Source organism: Cygnus atratus, chromosome 5 (genome assembly GCF_013377495.2).
Source record: "Cygnus atratus isolate AKBS03 ecotype Queensland, Australia chromosome 5, CAtr_DNAZoo_HiC_assembly, whole genome shotgun sequence".
Lineage (NCBI taxonomy): Eukaryota > Metazoa > Chordata > Aves > Anseriformes > Anatidae > Cygnus > Cygnus atratus.
Window position 1 is genome coordinate 48,704,009 of NC_066366.1, and position 20,526 is coordinate 48,724,534.

Genomic DNA, 20,526 nt, shown 5'->3' on the forward strand with positions numbered 1-20,526 from the left:
AGCAGCTGCTGTACTGAACAATGGGGAAAGAAAATGCTGCGGTTTTTGCACATTATCTGTTAAAAAGCACTTTGTTAAACAATAAAATCCTACAATTTCATAACAATACACTTCATACACATATTGGAGATAGTATTAAGTGGTTAATGCTGAGTCCTCTCTCTACAGCAGTTCCGGTGACTCAACGACTTATGATTTTTGCTTTCTCTTCCCCAGAAGTTTCCCCAGCCCTGAAATTCATTTCTTCTAAAATGCTGCCTCAGCCTCCAAGCCCCCCTTGCCCTTCCCCTGCCCTTCAGATGCCATGCAAAGCCAGATGGTGCACCCAACAGCTCCTGCTGGGCCACCCCAACCACAACTCCAGCCCCAAGGTGTACCAACAGGACTGGAGGATGAGCCAGAAAAAGCTTGTTTAAAAACACAACGCTCCCCAAACACACACAAAACATGGCAATAAGCCACAAAACACACCCACCAGACACAGCAAAGAAGAGGCTATTTCTTCAGCAGTTACAGACTTGGCTTTCAGAAGTAGATAAGACAGAAAAATCCTCCTTTCAACACCTGCTTGTCTTCTGGCACTGAAGCTAGTCATCTCTTCACTAACACAAGCAAGGGCCCTCAGAACCAATTCTAGGACTTTTATCCCATCATCTTCATTAAAGGTAATCAGTTGCCCCGAGAGCCTTTAATGCCCTGACCTCAGGGTTCTCTTAAACCAAAGCCAAGAGCAGTCCGCGGTGTTATCCTGCCTTCTCCTCACAGACACAGAAGTCAAAACGACTGTTGGGATTGCTGAATATGCTGTATAGCTAAATTCATCCAGCAGATGACTTCAGAAAGGACCCTTTTACACAAGCTACGGAAGGCCAGCACTGTGCATACTTCAAACCACCACATGGGTTATTGTCTCCACAGGGAAAACCAACAAATCCTTCTCATCAATCAATATCCCACTGCTTCCTGATCATCCTTTTTTTCCAATTATTATTTTAAATCCTGGATCAGAAGGGGCAACACGCCGAGACAAGGTCTGAGGTAACCTGCTTATGGCAGTAGAGAGCCTGGGAGGGAATGAGATGCCAAAAACATCCCACAAACACAATCTCAAGAGAAGCGAAGATGACTTCAGTGTAAGAGATAGAGAAGCTAAAAAGCCAGAGACAGCAACATACTCAAAACACAACAGACTGCACAACCTGATCTACAGCCGGGGAAAGTGGGAAAATGAAACAAAGTCCTAACTGGGTAAAAGGGCCTGACTAAAATCATACAACAAGAGGCAAGTTCTGTGCTTAAATAAGTTTCTATCTATCTTCGAATACACAGCGCTGTTGGTACCGCACTGTACATATTATAGCCTTGTTCAGTTAGTGACGCTCCATAAATGAGCTTTATTGACAGAAACTCTTCCCAACAGTCACCCTGAAAACTGAAGAGTGTTATTTAGCAGCAGTAACCAGATAAACCAAAAGAATCAGTGTCTGAATGTATCTGAAGAAAATCAGTGAAACCAACCTCAATGAGATTTTTTTTTTTTCCAGTTCTGATGTTTCATCTTTCCCTTATGCAAAAATAAAAATTGCAGCCCTCATGTTTTTTAAAAACCACCTACCCGTCACCATCAAAGACCTTCACTAAATAGGATGGAGGCAGTGTGACAGGCGTGACCATGGGCAGCCCTCACCAAACAAGTTAAAAAAAACAAGCCAAACCACCAGAAGGAAAGTCTCAGGCCTCACTGTATACACAAGCATTTCAAATAAGTCCTCTGATCTGTATGCCTTCTTCAGGCTTTTTATAGGGGTGAAAAGGAAAGGAAGGGCAGGGACATGGGAGCAGAACCGTGAGCTCAGAGGATGTGGGGCTGTCAGCACCAGTGCCTGAATGCTCACCCCCTTAAGCCACCAATTAATGAACTAAAAGCAACAAAACAGGGCAGAAAAATATATTTTGTTTCTAGAATTCAAAATGACAATCCTATTTGAGCAATTGCTGACAAATAATTCAGATAATTAATGAGGAAGCCCTCAAACTGTGCCCAAGGGTCACTGAACATCAGAACAGATCAGAATGCCGGGTGTGTCCGGCATCCCTGTCCCCAGACAGCACCTGCACCTCCTCCCGCAGCGAGCTCGCTGACTCCAAAACGCACCAGGCCTGGGTTAGCCCAATTCTCGTATAATTCTCTTTCCTCCCCTAACTTAAAGAGGAATGAGGACACTGAAGGCTGGAGGGGATTCTAAATTGCCTGAAAAATGGAAGTTCAAACGTGATTTTAAGTTAAACGGATGTGTATCTTTAGCCGCCCATTCCTCATGCTGCTTGCTGCAAACCACAAGAAGCAGGCGCCAGCAGCTTGGTTGTTCCTGTCACGAGGTCTAAATTAAAGAAGGCAGAATGACTACCTTACCGTGAGGCAGCTGCAAATGAAATCAAGAAAACCATTATTGTGAACTTTTATGTGGTTTTAATACAAATGGTTTAATCAGATGTATTCCTGACACACACTTCTGCTTCCTGAATGTTTTAACAGGAACGCAGAATCTACAGTCAGTCAGAGGGATTAGAACAAGTCAATATTAGAGCACTGAGGTGCCTGCACATATAAATCCCTCACGTAATTTCCCAAATAGAGCTTCCAATAAGAAGTTAAAACAGGGTAAATATTTGCTTACACTCAGGGGTATTATGCCACAGCTGCAACCATAACACTGAAGGCAGTCTATTCAGTGTCACCACGTGCTACTTTCATACCAGGAAGTTACACGCAACCATCTAAAAAAGTTCTTTAAAATTTGTCCACAGAGAAGCTCGTTTACCTGACACACACAAATCTGCCAGAAACACAGCAGATCCGCTATGAAAATTAACGTAGGCATTACCACATACAGTGCGTTAACCTGCTACTGCAAATGTGCAAAGTTAACGCGGCCTCCATGCACAGACGCGTTGGGGTACACACGTGGACTGAACACAGGAAGAGGAAACCACCCATTTACAGCAAAATGACTTGAAAAAAATTAAGTCTTTAAGATACAAGTGGGAATCCAAATGCTGCTGTATGCCTCTTCCTACTGGATTTACCTGCTTAAGCACCACAACTCAAAGCAATGCAATCTCTAGCTACCTTTTTAGAAGGGTCTCACGCAATCAGGGGTCATCTAAAAAAGCCATGAAGCAGAGCCCAACAGCTGGCTGTCTACTGACCAGGCCGTGGCAGAATCTGCCTCATCTCTAAAAGAGAACAGGGCAAAGACACAGCCCTGTTTTCACTCCTTCCACACAGCAGGGATCCGACAGGCAGGAAGAGGGGCAAACATCACCTACCACCTCCCTGGTGACATGGTCGCCTTGCTGATATGAACCCACTATCTAAAAACATCGACGCCACAACATCACAGCACTGGGATCTTCTCCACCCATTCCAAGTTGCCAGACAGCATTTGGGAAAAATCCAACCTATTACTACAGGAACTGGAGAATGACTGAACTAGCACAGCCCTCTCTGCACCTCAAACATCCTTACTTTCACTCACTCTCAACAGGTATATCTGGATTTCTTCACAGAGCCACCAGACTTTCTAGCCGCATATGAGACTTCAACTCTGCTTAGCTGGAGGACAAAAAGCATTTTAGATTTAATAAGGAAATTCAAAAGAATTTGGCTTCTGAAACCTTCATCAAAAGAAACCTGTTGGTCTGCAGCAAAGCACTGCATCACACCCGGTGTCTAGATGTAAGGTCATATGCCTGTGTTATTTGTGCTCCAGTAAGCAGGCAAACAGAGTAACCTGAATAACTAAAACTGAAATAACACACGGGCAAGAATACAGCTACCCACAACATGAGGGCAGCTCTCTGCAAGCACGCACATGTATGCATGCGCACATGCTTTCAGGCAACGAAGGGTATCATGGCATACCAAATTCTATCACATTCGTTAAAGGCCCTCATTAATACAATTTCAGCAGGAACAAATCTCAAGCCAAGCACTAAGAGTCATCCTCAGGGACCAAGGCTTGCCAAACCCGTGAGCAAGCATTTTAAAAACACATTTATTTTTCTATTCTGAAAGCTTTGTGGGGCAGAAACACTCCTTGAAAAGCCTTCCAAATTTACAGGTAAGCAGTAATTGCACTGCAAGTTCTAAAGGTTAGGTCAGAACAAATGAAGGTCACAGACAGCACCCTGCTCAGTCGGGATACATAAATACAGCCAGGATCTTTCCTTAAACAGCTTCAGGCTCTCAGTAGAAACGTCTTAATTTCAAGCTCCCCAGCCACCATTAGAAACACTGCCAAAGCTGCCTAAAAGGGGGAAAAAAAAGCTCCAATTGTGAATAATGGGTCAGTTTCCTAGTCAATCTTGCCTGTGCTTCCCTCAAGAACACTGCCACGCTGCTGGCAGAGATTATCTTTTGGAAGAAACAAACTTACTTTCCTGACTGCCTAAAGCAAGTAAACATGCCAGGGCATTTCTCACCAACATGATAACCAAAAAAAACCAACGTGATAACCAACAAAACGCTAAATAGTGTTCCTGCACTGTTAGTCACACTTAAATAAACACTTAAAAAAAATACACTTAAATCACACTTAAAAAAAAAAATACACTTAAATTCCTCATTTCAAGAGGCTTCTATTGTTCGCTCTCTGTCCCCAGAGCACCATTAAGTTGCTCCATAGACCCGAACAATTTTATGTCACCTTAGATATTTCAACTGGCCAATTACAAAATACTTCAGTTTTTTTATTGTATATGTCAACTGATAAAGCACTTCTCAAATCTATCACTCGCTTCAGAATCTTACGGTCATTCAATACCACAAAACTTCTGCCTATTTAGTACTTAGTCACTCCCAATTTTGGTTACTAAGTTCATTTTCCTTGTTTTGAAATAATTAATTCTTTCACACGTTAGAGAACGGTGACGGTCCAGTTAGTTAAATCTACAGCAGACTCACAATTGCTACAGGTCCTTGACACTTCGGTTGGTTATCTTTAGTGCTTTTTTTTGGTTGGTTTATTTGGTTGGTTGATTTATGACCATTGCGTTTGGTGCAAAATCCCATTTCCCACATTTTGGGAAAGGTACAAATCTGCGTTTGAATGCATATGCTCAAGGCTCCAGTTTGCAGAAACTTCTCTTTTGGAAGCATAATTATTCCTTAGAAATGCTAGAATTTGCATCTTCTTTTTACAACTAACACTTTGCTCCATTTTACACCACTACTGCATCAACCCCAAGCGGGGTGACTGATCTGGGTCCTTCTCTGAATCATGAATCACCTTCAGATCTTCATCGTCCACGTTCCAGTACAGAATTTCCACCATGAAGAAAGCCTGATTGCCTTTACAGCTGGAGCAGCCAGGTACCAGAAGATAACAGAACTTGCCAACTTGAGAGGGTGGGACACAGATTCTCACACTTTTTTTTAAGTTACTTTTCAAAAAAAAAAAAAAAGAATTATGTTTAAAGATCCTAATATACACTCTTCATTTATGTGCTTGAAGTTGGCCTAACTTCACGTCACTGGTTGAGCTTTACTTGGTTTCGTTCTGTGAGAAAAGGGCAGTGCCAGAACTGGGTGATGTTGGATGCTTCCTCACCTGCAAGTCAAATACCTTTCCCTGCCAGCTCTTTATCAGATGCATTTCAGAGTATTTAAAAGCAATTACAAAGACGAAACAGAAACAGCCAGGATGTAGCAGAGCAGTGACAGGAAAGGATGTGGTTAAAAATGGATGCTTTAGCAACAATTTACTTCAGCATTAAAAGAAAAGAGTTATTTTCAGTCTGGGCTTTTAACCTACTTGTAAGTTTCCTTGAGACGTATCTCTACAGCACTGCCTGAAAAATACACTAGCTACCAAAGTAAAGTTTTCTCTTTGCCAATCTGTTTTTAACGCCAAATCTTACACGACCACGTAGACACGCTTCAGATGCAACCTCCCCAGTAAAACTTCATCTAATGAAGCCTTATGTACCCTGCAACACAGCCTCCCCTGAAGGGCGCGAGCACGCGAAGAACCAGGCAGCCGTTTAAAAGCGTGCAAAGCCAGAAGGAACTGAAGCAGTAAAGCAAACCCCGACGGGACGGAGGGTTGCATTCCCCCCCTTTCTTTTTGTTACTTTCCTAAAGGCGTCGGAAGGGAGGCAGACGCCCGACCGGTGCCGTTCCCCCCCCGCCGTGTCCCCCGGCACCCCCGCTCACATCTGCAGCATGATCCTGTTGAGCAGCACGCCGTCCGCCAGCTCCATGTACATGCCCAGCTTGTCCTCGCTGCCGCTCGCCAGGGCCCCGAAGGTTTTCACCTGCCAGGGAAGGAAGGATGAAGGACGGAAAAGGGGGACGGGGGAGTGCTGCGGCCGAGGCAGGTGCCTCGGGAGCTGCCCGCCGGCCGCCTGCCCCCCGGACTCACCCAGGTCACCAGCGGGCTCTGCAGGAAGAGCTCTAGGAGCTCGGAGACGGTCACGTCCATGTCGCCGGGAGGGCGCGGCAGCGGGGCCGGCTCACTCGCCAGACAAAGGCGCTGAGCCCATGGCCCCGCCGCCGGGCAGCGCCCGCCTACAGCGGCGGCGAGCAGCGGCTCATCGCCCCCCGGCCCGGCGGAGCGCGGCGAAGGGGAACGGGGAAGGGAAATGGCGGCGGGGGGCAGCGGCCGCCCGCGGGGGGTGGGCGCGGAGGCGGGAGGCTCCTGCGGGGCCGCTCCCGGAGCCCGCGCGGCGCGGCCCCGTCCCGGCCCCGCTGCTACCTGCGGCGGGGCGCGGCCTCGCCCCGGCCATTACAGCCCGGCCGCCGTGACGGGCGGCGCCCGCCGCCAATGGGAGCCGCCGAGCGGCCGGCGCGGGCCAATGGGAGGCAGGCGGGGGCGGGAGGAGGCGAGGCGGAGGGGGCCCCCGCCCGGCCCTGAGGTGGCTGCGTGTGGGGTGCAGGGGGCAGCTGAATCCGTGCTCAGCGCCAGCGGGCAAAAAGGGAAAATCTCTGAAAAAAAGGGGGGTGTACACGATCTCACGCCCGCTTCCAGTAAAACGAAGCGAGGTGCAAGCAGCACTCGGTCCTCGTTGCTGTCCTCAACCAGCATCAGGTGGTTTGTTAGGGATACCGCTGCCAAGGGGACAGCGCTCCTCTGCGGGGCTGAGCACAGCAGGGCCCTGGCTAGCAGCTCGTGGCTAGCAGCCCGTGGGCCATGGCTAGCAGCCCCTGGGCCCACTGCTGCCCCAGCACCCACAGCAATCGCTCAGCAAGTGAATTATTTCCGGGGGGGGGGGGGAGGGGGGGGACAGAACTTACTTTATTTTAGTTAAAAAATAATAATTCCAGATAATCTGACGTTCTCCCATAATTCTAATGGACTTTTTCTGTTTCTTAGTTGTATCTGGATGACTACACCGCTTTATCCCCGGAATGAGCGTGTTCTATTTTTCATACAATAGTCTTTCTTCTGTGCATCAGCCACTTCAGAATGCATTTTGTCTGTCTCATTTAATCACAGTAAGCTCACAAAATATATTTTGGATCTTACCAAGTCAGGCAAATTGTATCTGCAGTTCTTTTTCTTACTGACCACCCCATCTCCCACCCCTATTTTTGAGAACGGTTGTGGGTACACTTGCGTGTAGCTTCGTTCTGCCAAGGAGGGACAGATGTTGTTTTGCCTGTAGGAACTGAGCGGTTTGTAAGCAATCCATTACGAAGTGACAGACAATGTTGTTCATTGCAGCAGCCTGCTTGTCCCACATAAGATCAGTTTTAATTATTTGTTTCACGAGAATCTTTATTTTAGGCAGCCGTGTAGGTAGAGTCAGTGATAATCAGGAAATCTGGCAGTAAATCACAGATACAGTGGTAGGAGGGATGTTAGACCTCATGTTGGCATCTGAGACGTCTATAGAAGAGAAAGGGAAACCTCCCCCATGTTGGAGAGCTGGGGTTGCCCTGAGTTGGTCACCCCCCATCAGCCATTTTGAGGCAAGGCCAGCCTGAGGGAAGATGGCACCTTCCTGCCTGCACTACCCCTGCTCGCTGCCTGCTTCATTAGCCCAGCCCCGCAGGGGGAAGCATTCATGGAGGAAAACCTCCCTGCTCTTATTAAAGACACCAGGAGTAGTCCAAACCTCCAGGTCTGCATTTGGATGGATCCCATTTATTATACAGGAACGGCCCTCAGTTAGCTACTGAACATGCTATTTAAGCATGCTAATGATCAGGCATGTTTTGATCCTTAACCTTGTGGGCCAACACATGATACCGGGGACCAGACATCTGTGAGCTGCCCCTTGCTTACAACCTGGTGCAGCCACTTCTTTCCAAGGTCCTCGAGAGGATGTACCGGGGGGTAACAAACAGTTAAATTACACTTGCCTTGCGTTTTGGGAATCATGTTGTCTCAGCTTTTCCGCTGCTTAAAAGAAGGAGGTTGTAGGGACACTGTTTGCTGTAGCTGGAAGGACAAACAGCATGCTTTTGAGTGTAACAACTCCTGCTCAGGTATGGAGAGAAAGGGAATGATTAATTATTTCTCAACACTTCACAGAGACAGACTGCTATAATTTAACTTCTTGAAGCCTTGTGATCTCCTGCCTTGTGAATATATTTCATTAAATAAAATTTAAAGCTGTTGCTGCGCTTACAGCAGAGGATGATTGTGTTAATGAATAGTCAAAAGAAAAAGGACTTAATAATATTTGAAAAACACACAACCCCTTCAGAGAAGCCAGAATACAAATGCAAAACTATTTTCCTCCTTTTCACAGCTTGAATCAGACCCATTTGTAGGAGTATGCCTCCAGAAACTCCTAAAAATCAAAGAATAGTTGCTTTGTCAGATTTAGGGGTCACAAACCGTGAGGTAATCAAGGGATGCGCGTGTGTCCTGCATCTTGGGGCACAGTTACAAAAGCCCCCGCTTCTCACCCGGCGCAGGACTCAGCCGGGAGCCACACGTTGCCTACTCCTGCCGGCACGGCCCGGGGACATAGCCCCGGGACCGGCCCCGGCCTGGCCCCCGTGCCCGGCCCCGCTCCGCTCCGCTCCGTTCTCCGGCCCGGGCCCGTTCCCTGGGCGCAGCACCGGCCCCCCCCGCCGGCCGCCGCGGGTGCTGCAGGCCGGAGCCGGGGCGCTGCAGGGAGCGGGGCCCGCCCGGCTGTGGGGCCGGAGCCCCGGACCCGGCGTGCGCTGGAGCTCCGGGAGGCCCAGTCCCAGAGAACACGCCCTCGCTCTTAGCCCCCAGGCCGAATACTTTTTTTCTGCCCTCAGGAATTGTGTCCCCTACCTGTCAGCCCCAGCCCGGCCTGTGGTGCCTCCTACCGTGCTTTCTCCAAACCGTGACCTGGCATTTCTGGTGGCAGCTCTCTTTTAGGTACTCGTCTTTCATCAAAGACCGCTTGTGAAAGCTCCCTTTTCCCACTGCATGCCGAGTTCTCATTTCTGGGGCACCTGAAGCTGCTGCCTTCAGAGCAAGCAAAATAAAATACACAACAGTGAATATATCTAGGAAAGCTCAGACTCAAATACATACATGCAACTGTATTTGGGAACCATGCCTCTTAGAGCAAACAAGTGGGGAAAACACTCTGCACATTTGTAGCACGTAATGCGACTTGCAACAACTTGTTTTCACACCACTTGCGCGCAGACAGCTCCTAACTCAAAACACAAGCATCGGAGAAGCAAGAAGCACCAGCACAACATTTTAAAGCACTATCAGTGTACAAGCAGCTAGAGACACCGGACTTTTTAATGCCTGTTATCACAGTGTGTATTTCTAAAGCACTCTTCACAGCCACAAAGCACCCGACTCTCAGCAGCGCAGACCACAGAAGGAAATTTCGAAGCCCGAGCATTTCCAAATGTTCCTCGAGGCTGACTGTAAATGGCGTGATTCAGCGTCCGCAGGCAGTCCCCTGGCAACCACTACAGCCACCAACAAAGCTCCGCCATTCACCGCCCTCTGAAGCCCGAGTTGCTGAGGGATGGGAATAACAGAATTTACAAGGTTACAATACGGGAGTTAAACTCATGGTAATCAGGAAAGGGCTTCTTTCTCTTCCTTTGCTCGGGACTGTCGTTAAGCAGCTTTCTTGTAAATATGACTCTACTGTTCGTCAACCAACTTCTCAGCTGTGGGGCAGGTTTACTTTAAATAGGCTCTGGAGCTGCAAACAACGGGTGCCAGGGAAAAAGGAAGGTGGCCAGAAGATAGCTTTGGCCCTTGCAGCATCTGATTCTGAAATACGGTTTTCCATTTTGTTCATTTTATTTGGTCAGAGCTAGTAAAAAAGCTGTCTTAGAGAAACCTGAATGAAAATTAAAAAGAAACAAAACTGTGTTCCAAAACATAAACAAAACCCCAGAAATATTTGCTTACATGCCTTATATCAATCTGAATGCAGGGGGGTGGTGGTGATTTACTGAGTCTCTGTGGCTGGGGTCTGAAAGAAAACATTCAGAGAGAAACTCCCAGAAAACCTAGCATTAACCTTTGGTACAGGGTGTGATGTTCATTCAGTGCTGAAATTTAGGCCAGCTGCGTAGTCTCCTGACAGGATTAACATAACATAGAATTCAAAATACAAGAGGAGAGACTTCGGGCAGAGTATCTCATAGACATCTGGGTCTGTAGAAATATACAGAGTTAAATGCATGAGGCAAATAATAAAGGTAACACTGAGCAAAAGATACAGGGAGAAGATGAAGGAACAGCAGTGGTCTCTCTCTCTCTGAAAGAACCTGAAAGCAACAGAGGAGTACTCACACTCAAGGCAAATGCAGGAATGTTGGCATAACCTCCTTGATGTGACTTCTTTAGGGAGGTGATGAATGCCACAGCAGCAGCAGCCCCAATGTGCTCACGAACCTGAAAGGGGATGGAACAAATTCACTGAAGTTAGGAGCTGAAGTGATGTGAGACACAATAGCTGGTAGTGGTGGTCCACACTGGTGGGCTTGTGTGCTGGAACGTGCAAGCTACACATCTGGTGAATCAGCAAGGTCGTAATTTGAAGTAGTAGCGGAGAGGGAAAGGTGTTTTGTAGGTTTTAAAGTCAAAATGGGGCCTGATCTGTTGAAACAGTGATTACTGAGAGGCAAGGACCAACGTAACTGCTTAAAGGCTTGGAGGCGTTATCCAAAACTTGGGTTCTCATCAGCACAGAACATAACTGAGGCAGGTGATTGCCCTTTACGTTCCTCAGTTTCTCTCTCTTTGCAGGAGCTGAAAGAGGAGTTACCCCAGCAGCATTAACTCGGAATCACAAGATAAGCAGAAGAACCAATAGGACCAAACTAGAAACTGTTACTGGCCACTCTAAAGGGAAATGGGGAAGTAAAGAAAGAACTAAAATATGTCAAGTGGAACAGTGTTTCAGGATGTTAAAGGGTAAATTTAATACTGATGATTTGAAAATATATTTCCACTCACATTAGAAAATATTTTCAAATCATCACCATCAATTCCTTTCAATCACTGCTAGCCAATGTCCTTATAAATATAAATGTGATTTTGAAGACCAGTGCCCTAAGGGAATTGTTCATTCCTCAGCCTGCTGTTTTGGAGTTTAAATTATTAAAGAGTGTGTCAATATCAACACTGAGGTCATTTTTGTCCAGGTAAAAATAACAGGTAAGCACAACCAAATATTTTATAAGCAACTTTGCGAAGTACTTAGGCTGGCTAGAGCTGAAGAAAAGTAAATTCATGTGCAAGGAATAAGGAGGAGAAGCTAACAAAGCCTAGGTGGTGAGGTAGCTGACAGTAGGCTGTGAGCACCATCTCAGATACCTACCAAGAGGAGAGCTGTTTCTTAGGACAGGGAACTATATCAGGAATGAGGAAATTTGTGTCTGTGCAGACAGGGAACAATATCAGGAATGAGGAAATGTGTGGCTGTGCTGCTGGCTCGGACAGCACCCTGAATTCACTTTGTGTGAGAGTCAGACATGGGAAGAATTTTAAGAACTGCAGGAACTAATGAAATAAAAACCTCCCATTTTGAGGTATTGTGAGAGAAGGCATGAAAATGTGGTTTTCCAATAATAACCTTAAAGAACAGGCTATAGATAGCCATTTTACAAGAATATGTAAAAATTTACAAATAGGTGATCAGTGCTTTATGTATCACATGCACTGACTTAACATGCTGAAACCTGCTCTAGGAGGCCCTACTTGAGCAGGGGGTTGGAACAGAAGACCTCCAGGGTGCCCCTGCAACCTCAACCACTCTGTGAAACACAGAAGGTGACTTCAACACGTTCAACATCTGATCTACCCATTCTTTGCTAATATTTTACAAAGGATTGTAGGATACTACAAGCTGCCAGACACATGATATCAGCAGCACCCTAAAACAGCCACTATTATTGCTGCAGTAGTGGAAGCCTAGATGCATGATCTATTCTGGATTTCAAAAGCCAGATTTTCTTCCTGCCATCACAGCCATCTGTAGCTGTGTTTTCAGGACTCTACAAGAAGTTTCCAAAGGCGCTGTGGCAACCATCTGGCTTTCTTGGGCTAGTTTTTATTCATCGCTAGTAGCTTGCCAATCTTTTTCATAAACGAGTTAGTTTTCCACGATTCTTGGAAATTTGTCACTATACTCACAGTGTTCTAAGTAGACAGCCCTCATTCCTGAAGTAATGGATCCCTTGAAGAGCATCCATATATTTAGGCAAGTATTTCATTTATTTTTCTCTAGGATGATGTAATCTATAGTGAGGCTGTGTTTGAGTAGTATTGCTTCACTGTGAAGATAAATTGAAAGATGAAGGAGTTTTGTTAGAATCTACTGATGACTGTGACATCCTAATTTCATTAGGGATGCTATGATCAAAAAAGTACATTTTTGTAGAACTTCTGCCATTGTTGTGATGTTTATGAAAAGAACCAAGAGATCTTGCAGTCAATCACAAAACTGTCAGCACATGGCATAGGGGCTACCATAATTGCCTGGCTTGTCTTTTGACAGAGATTCTGTTGTTAGCCTGCTGTCCTCAGGTCTAGCATGCAAACATGAAGCTCTGCTATTCTTAATTCTCACAGCAACATCAGGAAAAGGTCCATCCAATTCTTGGATATAAAAAGCAGGTATGGCTGCAGACGTCGAACTGACTCACCTCTTGCAGCTGGATAGCCAAGGAACAGTACCTTGCTTCTCCCTTCTGCCATGCAAGTGGTCTCCCCCCATCTTGACCTCTTTGAGTCTGTCTTAAAAAGCAGAAGAGCGATACAGTGATTAGGTGTCAAAAGAAAGGATACCTGGGCAGTGACTTGGGTAGAACTTGACCCAAGTTGTGCGCAGGGACAAGGGGCTGAAACAAGTTCCCTGTAAAGCCATCAGGAACCACGTGTTGCCAGGTTATGAGGCAGGAGTGTGTTTTCCCTTGGGGTTGCAATCAAGCATCCTTATATTGGCAACAGGCTGCAGAGAACTGCTCACAGCTCCAAACACCACCACTACCCCAGCCATTTCCTTCAGATACCACGTTACGTACAATGTAGCCAAAGTCACATCTGCCTCAGCTAAAGCACTGTCAGAATGATTTGCATGCAAAGATGCCATGGGACTGGAGCTCTTCCTTACTACAAAGGTAACATGAATTAAATACTGTTTAATCAGGAAAAGTGAACATATTAAAGGAGTGGAGTTCAGATCCTAGAGGCTAGATCCTAGACCTAGCTTAGTGACCTAGCTTAGGTCACTAGAATCAAGCACCTCACTCCCAGGAAGGAGGTCTGATTTTTGAATGCCCAAATAGAGAAAGGCCATTTTATTCACCAAACCGACCAAAAAGTCAGAACAGTGGAGCAGCGAGGGCTGTGGTCATTCTCACTTTGCAGTGCAGAACATCTGTATGGACCTGATGGATGACAAAAATAAATCCCACAACACGTCTTACAAAACACACACTTAGCTACGCGTGGTTCCAAAGGAACGTGTGCTCTTAGTGTGAAATAGTGCCTGTATCTTCAGATGAAGATTATAGCAGGCTACATAAACACTAAGAAAACTTGAAAAGTTCTTTATAAAAGACCATGTACATATAGCAACTTCTAAAGAAATACAGACACTAGTATTGCTCTACTGTCAGCTGCCATACTTAGTTCTCCTGCTCATTTACCTCTTCCTTGTATCTGAGTGCAGGTAGTCTACACCTTAAAGGGGTAGAAGATTTATTTCCATTTTGAGGTTAAACACATACACACATATATTCAGATACATTCGGAGCTATGCTCTGTTGTTAGTTTTACCCAGCAGTTATTTCTTTAATAAGAATCGCAGCTTCCAGTTCTTTGGGCTAATCTGCAAAACCCTAATGACAGCAGCAGCAGAGGAAGCTCCTTTCGTGTGGGGGGAATTCTGGGGACTGGAGGGAGCCACAGGAAGGAAACAAGCTTGTTTTACCTTTCAAGATAAGGTGATCTAACATAACACAGTTTTCAGATGTGTAGAAGTAGAAGCAGATTGGAAATGTTTTTTAGTTTCTCCCAGATGTTCACCATTGTTCGCACAGACTTTCATGGGGTAGTTCCTCAGGAGCTGCTTCCAATTACCTCCGTGTACTCAGCCGCAACATTGATCAGATCCTCCTGAATGGAGAGACTACAGAACTGCACAGCCCTGCTCGTACCATCCTTCAGGGATCCTTAACTACTCGGCGTCAATACAGTGACAGAGTGGACACTGAGCTTGACCTCTGAATGCTTCTGAACCCTTTTAGGTAGACAGCTCCAAATCCAGTATCTTTATACAAGTCATTTAAAGTTGCTTACAAGCAGAGTATCAAATTTGATGTTATTCAGCCCAAATCACCCCAAGTCTGTACACAGAGAGATTCAGAGTTTGTGAGCGTAATTTCACCCTAATGCCAAATAACTTCCAGGTCTGAACCCGTATCACACAGAGTTGCTTGCACTGAGCCACTTCAGAAAAATCCTGGGGCAGACCGGTACCTTACACCTCTGGGGGATGCAACAGAGCAGTGAGACTACTGGCATAGCTCTGAAATCACTGGACGTCAGGAGGTATTTCAGTCATTTGCCAGTATCATTCGACATGCATGCTTTTCAGACTACCCGCTGGGTTATATTGTTTTTACATCGTTCGCAAATACTCTTGGCATACAGGAGACTGCATGTCCTCCCTCCTTTTTTTAAAAAGTGCCTTTTTCTCAGCAGTTCATGGGGTTTCATTTCAGCTCCGAACAGTTTTATTGATTTCAATTTAAAAAACCACACATATTAAAATTTATATTTTTTAAACACACACATATATGCTCCAGTTAATATGACTGCAAATAGAGCAATATAAAAATCAAGATACGAAGTTGCCAGATAGCCAGCCACCTCCTACAACCTAGCAAGTTACGTCTTCTTCGTACAATAGCAGACTTTACATTCTGATTGTGGTTGAATGAAGGCTTTACAAATCCTTCAAAGGTTTTGCTGTACCTGCAGCACATCCATGTGCCTTCTGTCCTGTCTGGACTGAACTATGACCCTTGATTTCTTCTGGATTCCAGAAAGAGAAAACAGGAAGAGCAGGTGCACATGGACAACTTATCTTGAAAAACTTAAGTTGCCGGTCACTTCCTTGCCCGTTTTGAATGCTTGCCCAGTTTCACATTTATGCCGTGGATGAGTCCAAGCGGTAACCCACCTGGCCTCCTGCTTTCACAATTTACATGGAATGAGTCTCGATATCCTTGAACCAGTGGACCCACGTTACTACTCTAGCACAGACAGCACTGCCGCAGGATGCTTCTGCAGCTGTAAAATGGTTGATAAAGGTAAGGCCAAAAGGGTTGATAAAGGTAAAGTCTGTGGCCACTCTACAGATGTTAGGAAACATAATTTAGCAAGGCAACCAACGTAACGTGCTGGGTTGAAAGGAATCTAAATCCCTAATGGAGCTGTAGCAGCAGTATGAAAACATTCTTACAAGTCACTTCTCCAATTAAAGTTTCTGAAATTTGTGGAGTTGTGAAAACAAAGCCAAAATTATCTAAACAGTTTCAATCTTGTTACATTAAAAGGATTGGCTCTACCTAACACTTAATTCCCGGAGAACATGACTTCTCCTCTGGGTGTGCTACAAGAGATGGACAGACTTATGCTGGTTACCAGGTAGGTATATTACATTTTAGAGGCAACGTATTGCTAGATGTCCCAGCTTTCAGATCCTTCCACCCTTACGACACAGGGGATATGTTTTTTGGTGATGGGCACTGTTACCTGAAAACAGCCACCCTCTGCGTACAGTGGAAGAAAATCTGGAAATCTTGGAATTACTTACAGTAGTATAAAGACATGCTTCTTTGGAAGACCAGGTACTGTATTTTTGAATTTCGTGAGAGAAACTTCTGCAACCTCTGCGGTAGTATTTGATAGAAGCCTGAACAAAGGAAAAAGCTGAAACAGAATACCTCCATAGCTGAGCACTGATAGTTATCATTAGGAGAAAACAGAATAACCATACCTAGGTGGCACCTACCCCAGGAATGTGTAAGCCACATCCAAAGGCACTGAACTCTGCTGAAGTGATTCAACTGTACCTGGTGAACAGTTTCATCCACAGATGTTTCTGCTACAGAACTGAAGGAGCTGAAAAGCCGTGTGGTCAGAAAATAGTTATTAATTTTATATCAGAGAAGGGACATGATCGAGAAGCTGAAAACTTCTTTTGACTGTTATGCCAGTGTGAACCGAGGCTCGAAACTGGGAAGTGTACACGACAGTAACGAGTAGCAAGTCTGACCACTGAAGGGACATCACTCCATCTCCAGTCTAGGACACCTCAGGCAGGTCTGTAAGAGCACAGGGGGCCTGCTGCCACGTACAGGTATCAGGAAGGTGAGGTGCAAACCTTCTCCACAAACAGATCAAAGAAAGTCTCCAGGCTAAAGGACTATGTCACGTACAATATAAACGTAAATGTGTATGTACTTGAAGACAATATTGCATCCTTTACCATTCAGGGTCACACATACACTTTCTCCAAAATATTAAGTTCCTAGCTACCTTACAAAAGGCATCAGTTCTTAGCTATTTCAGACAACTCTTAAGTAGCTGTGGAATATACTATTACTCCTCCCTCTCCATCTCATTTGTGTTCACCAAAATAACCTAATTGCTTACCCTGCAAAATACATGTCAAATAGCCTGTACAATACTTAGGGTTTACCCTGTACACCATACTAAGTGTACAGTTAAAATGCAATTAAGACTACTAGGCCGTGTTTAGTACAATATACACACAGCTCTCTTGAGATGCAGACAAATAGTATTAAAACTAAGAGTAAAAACCATCAATCCAGAAAGATATCTAGAATAAAACATAGTTTCTTAACATCATTTTTGATCACCTAACTCATACCCACTCTTTTGATACTCATTACTTCTCACAATCCCACCATTTCTATTTTCTGAAATATATTTCAAGACTTTCACAAATGCAAAAGTGAAAGTCACCGGGCAAGAGATACCCACTACTGTCCCCAACTCACCTCCTTCCTGATTACTTCCAACTTCCATGAATATGTGTTACTATACGCATGTACTGTCAGGCCACAAACACTAACTCGATAATTGGAAAGACAACTAACTGTCCAACTACAAGTTAGTATTCACAGATGTGCAGCTAAATATTTTATCAGTATTTTAAAACTTCATGAAAATAAATGAAGTTCAAAAATATTCATTATTCTTTTGACTATAACCAGTAATTTAAGGATAGTGTTTCTTCTGTTAAATGTAATGACTGAAATCCAAAATCCAAGATCCCTATAAATACTATGAAAGTACCTGAAAGTTTGAAAGACTGCAGCATCAACACAAAATGAAGCACTGAACAGCTGAAGGAACACACACATGCACAATCAACAAAGAAGTTCCTTCTATCATCTACTACTCAGAAGAATAACTTTCTGCGGCATAACCTGGAGGACATAAAGGTGACTAATATGGAAAAAAAACACTTTAGGGCTTTATGATAAGTAAAGCCTGACAGATTGGGAAGGATTTAAATGCAGGCTAATCAAGAAAACCTGCAGAATTCCAGATTTCCTTGCTAAAGTGTCTTCTATGATACCAAAGCTGTAGAAATCATCTTTTAGACATGCCTTTGAGACAGCAGGGCACCCTTATACTGCCACAGAAGATTGTGCCTAGTCTTTTAGTGACCAACTGCTCAACTCTTGCACTCTGTAACTTTGCTGAGCACTGCCCTGTCACAGATGTTCCCGCAACACACTGCAAAAACTTGACCTTTGAAAGTGATTTCAAATTAAGCTTTAGAGGAAAAGATAGCTAATTATTTTTTCCCTACTGTGTACTTCCACTCAAATTTGAAATTACTAACATGTACTAATACAGTTCAAGCACAAAAGCTTTGACATTTGTAGTTAGCATTGAATCTGCCATGCAACACTCAATTTTCAAAAACTGATTGCTAACCTTCACGTGTGTGTGGCCACCTATTATACAGCCTTGGATTTTAATTTCTCTTATTTCTGTTCGTACATAATACATTAACATCTGTAACATCCTGACAGTTGCAGCACTGGTGCTTCGATTGCTGAAAAAGAAATCAACTCCTGAAGATATACGTAAGAAGGGTTCTCTCATTTGCAAGGAAGGGAACTGAATAAACTCCTATTTATAAGAAGCGCTGCCATCCAATCAAAGCCATCTGTAAAAGCAGTAAGGAAGCACAAACACTTAGTTTCAATTAATAACTAATATTATTTAGGTTTGGAAAAAGGGGAAAGAATGTAGTCATCGAGTTAGACCCAAAGTTTAATTGCTGTTTTTCAATCAAGTATTAGAATAACTTTCAAAAGATGGTATTCTTGTAAAGCATTTATTCTGCAACCATCTTTGATTCACTAAAACTGGTATTCCAAAGGGAATCAGAGGTTTTTAAAAAATACCACTAATGCCATTTTCCTTCAGCTTCAATTACTCCTTTTTTATTTTTGTAAGTCAAATGAGTCAATATACTGGTATTCCTAAATCATCCATCTTGCATTTCGATAAGTTAGTCTACCATTATAGTTATGAAATTTCAGTCTCTTTGGAATACTAAATTCATAGTTATAGGTTTGTATTTTTGACTCCATCCTATTTCCCTGAATTTTTTCTCAAGACAGTTGCTGATGTAAAATTTAATATAAAATATTTAGTCACAAAATAGTATTGCTTTTATGCACATTGTGGTAAGATTAAGATTTTTTCCAATAAAAACTATACCATCTTCCATAAAATCCTAAACATATTAAGAATTGTGATGCAGAACAAAATTACACAGGGTGAAACAGGTACCAGCACAACAGTGAGATTATATTACATCAAAAAATTTTAATGGTCCCAAATATATACTCAACAACTAAGCATACACTCAGGGGGGCAAAAAAAAATTATGACACAAAAGTGACCACATCTAGAATTCCACTCAATCTTTAATCAAGAAGGGACAAACAAATCCCCCACCTCCAAAAAAAAATTCTGCAGTTTAAAGGGCAAAGGGAACAGATTAAAAAAAAAAAAAGAGGAAACTTTATATTCAGCCCTCCCCCGTAGAGGTTTTTAAAACCTGTTGTAGCTTGACTAAAATGTTCAGAATGTACGATTTCAAAGGCAGGTCTCTTTTATACAAAGAAACTGCTGGCATTCTTAACTAGTGAAGAATTATGGCAAAAACCGCCTTTTCTTCAGAAGTCTCATACATGGTCCAAGAAAGCATATTCTGATTGTAGCAACTGACCAGCCAATCCAGAGTTCCACTAACAAAACTCCTGCCCTGTTGGCTTTTTTTTTTTTCATTTTTGTTTTCCATTTCCTTCCCTGAGAAAAGGGCAACATGTGGTCCAAGCTGGAGAGCTCAAAGGCATTAGTCTTTCCCCTAAACGAAGTATTTCCTCTTCTTCTGCTCCTTTGAATTGGCACTTGATTGGCAGAAATCCATTTGTATAGGTTGATCTGTGTCACACACAGTAATTCACAAAAGATTGCTGCTTTGTTGTGGGTTTTGTTTTGTTTTTAGGAAAAAATATCCTTCCCTCAAATGGTAACGTTCTTCAGCAGTTGCCATTATGATGACTCGAGCTTTGCTTTCTTTGACAAAGGTAAAGTTTCCTCCTTATCTTCATCTTCATCATCCTCTTCATCATCATCAGGATAATCTACAAGCCCAACAAGGCCTCCCTACAAAGATGGACATAATTACTTTAAGAAAACATCTTGCATGTTGATACTTTACCTTTCTATTGGAAAATGACGTTTATGCAGAATACTGCCATTATGGATATTGATTCATGAAGTTTTGGATAAAATCAAATAGAACAAAAAGAAACCCTTCAGTATGAATGAAAATGACATTGTCTGAAAAACATTTAAATGAACAAATCCAAACTGGGGTTTTACCTATCCAACGGGATAGAGATATTTCCAAATAGAAAGAAAATCCACAAATTTACTTAGTTTTGCTAAGTATATGCTGCAGCTCAGATTGTAAAGATGCAAATTT

At 43.8% G+C, this 20,526-nt stretch overlaps 2 protein-coding genes across 6 annotated transcripts in view; both read right to left on the reverse strand.

Annotated features, from left to right (window-relative positions):
- CCDC88C (coiled-coil domain containing 88C) overlaps positions 1–6,816 on the reverse strand; it is a 91,753-nt gene extending 84,937 nt beyond the window's left edge. For 3 of the 5 annotated variants that reach the window (XM_035540159.2, XM_035540160.2, XM_035540162.2), the window contains exons 1-2: positions 6,426–6,756; positions 6,218–6,318 (exon numbers count right to left, since the gene is read on the reverse strand). In XM_035540159.2, coding sequence (XP_035396052.1) covers positions 6,218–6,318; positions 6,426–6,485 — 161 coding nt within the window. In that variant the 5' untranslated portion in view covers positions 6,486–6,756. Of the gene's footprint in view, positions 1–6,217; positions 6,319–6,425 lie in introns of all 5 variants that reach the window. The other 2 variants (XM_050710722.1, XM_035540158.1) reach the window with 2 other exon arrangements.
- A 12,522-nt stretch (positions 6,817–19,338) lies between these two features.
- The window catches only part of PPP4R3A (protein phosphatase 4 regulatory subunit 3A), a 42,075-nt gene continuing 40,887 nt past the window's right edge, over positions 19,339–20,526 (reverse strand). Inside the window, exon 15 of the mRNA XM_035539519.2 lies at positions 19,339–20,204. Within this exon, the coding sequence (XP_035395412.1) occupies positions 20,091–20,204 (114 nt within the window). The 3' untranslated portion in view covers positions 19,339–20,090. The remainder of the gene's footprint in view (positions 20,205–20,526) is intronic.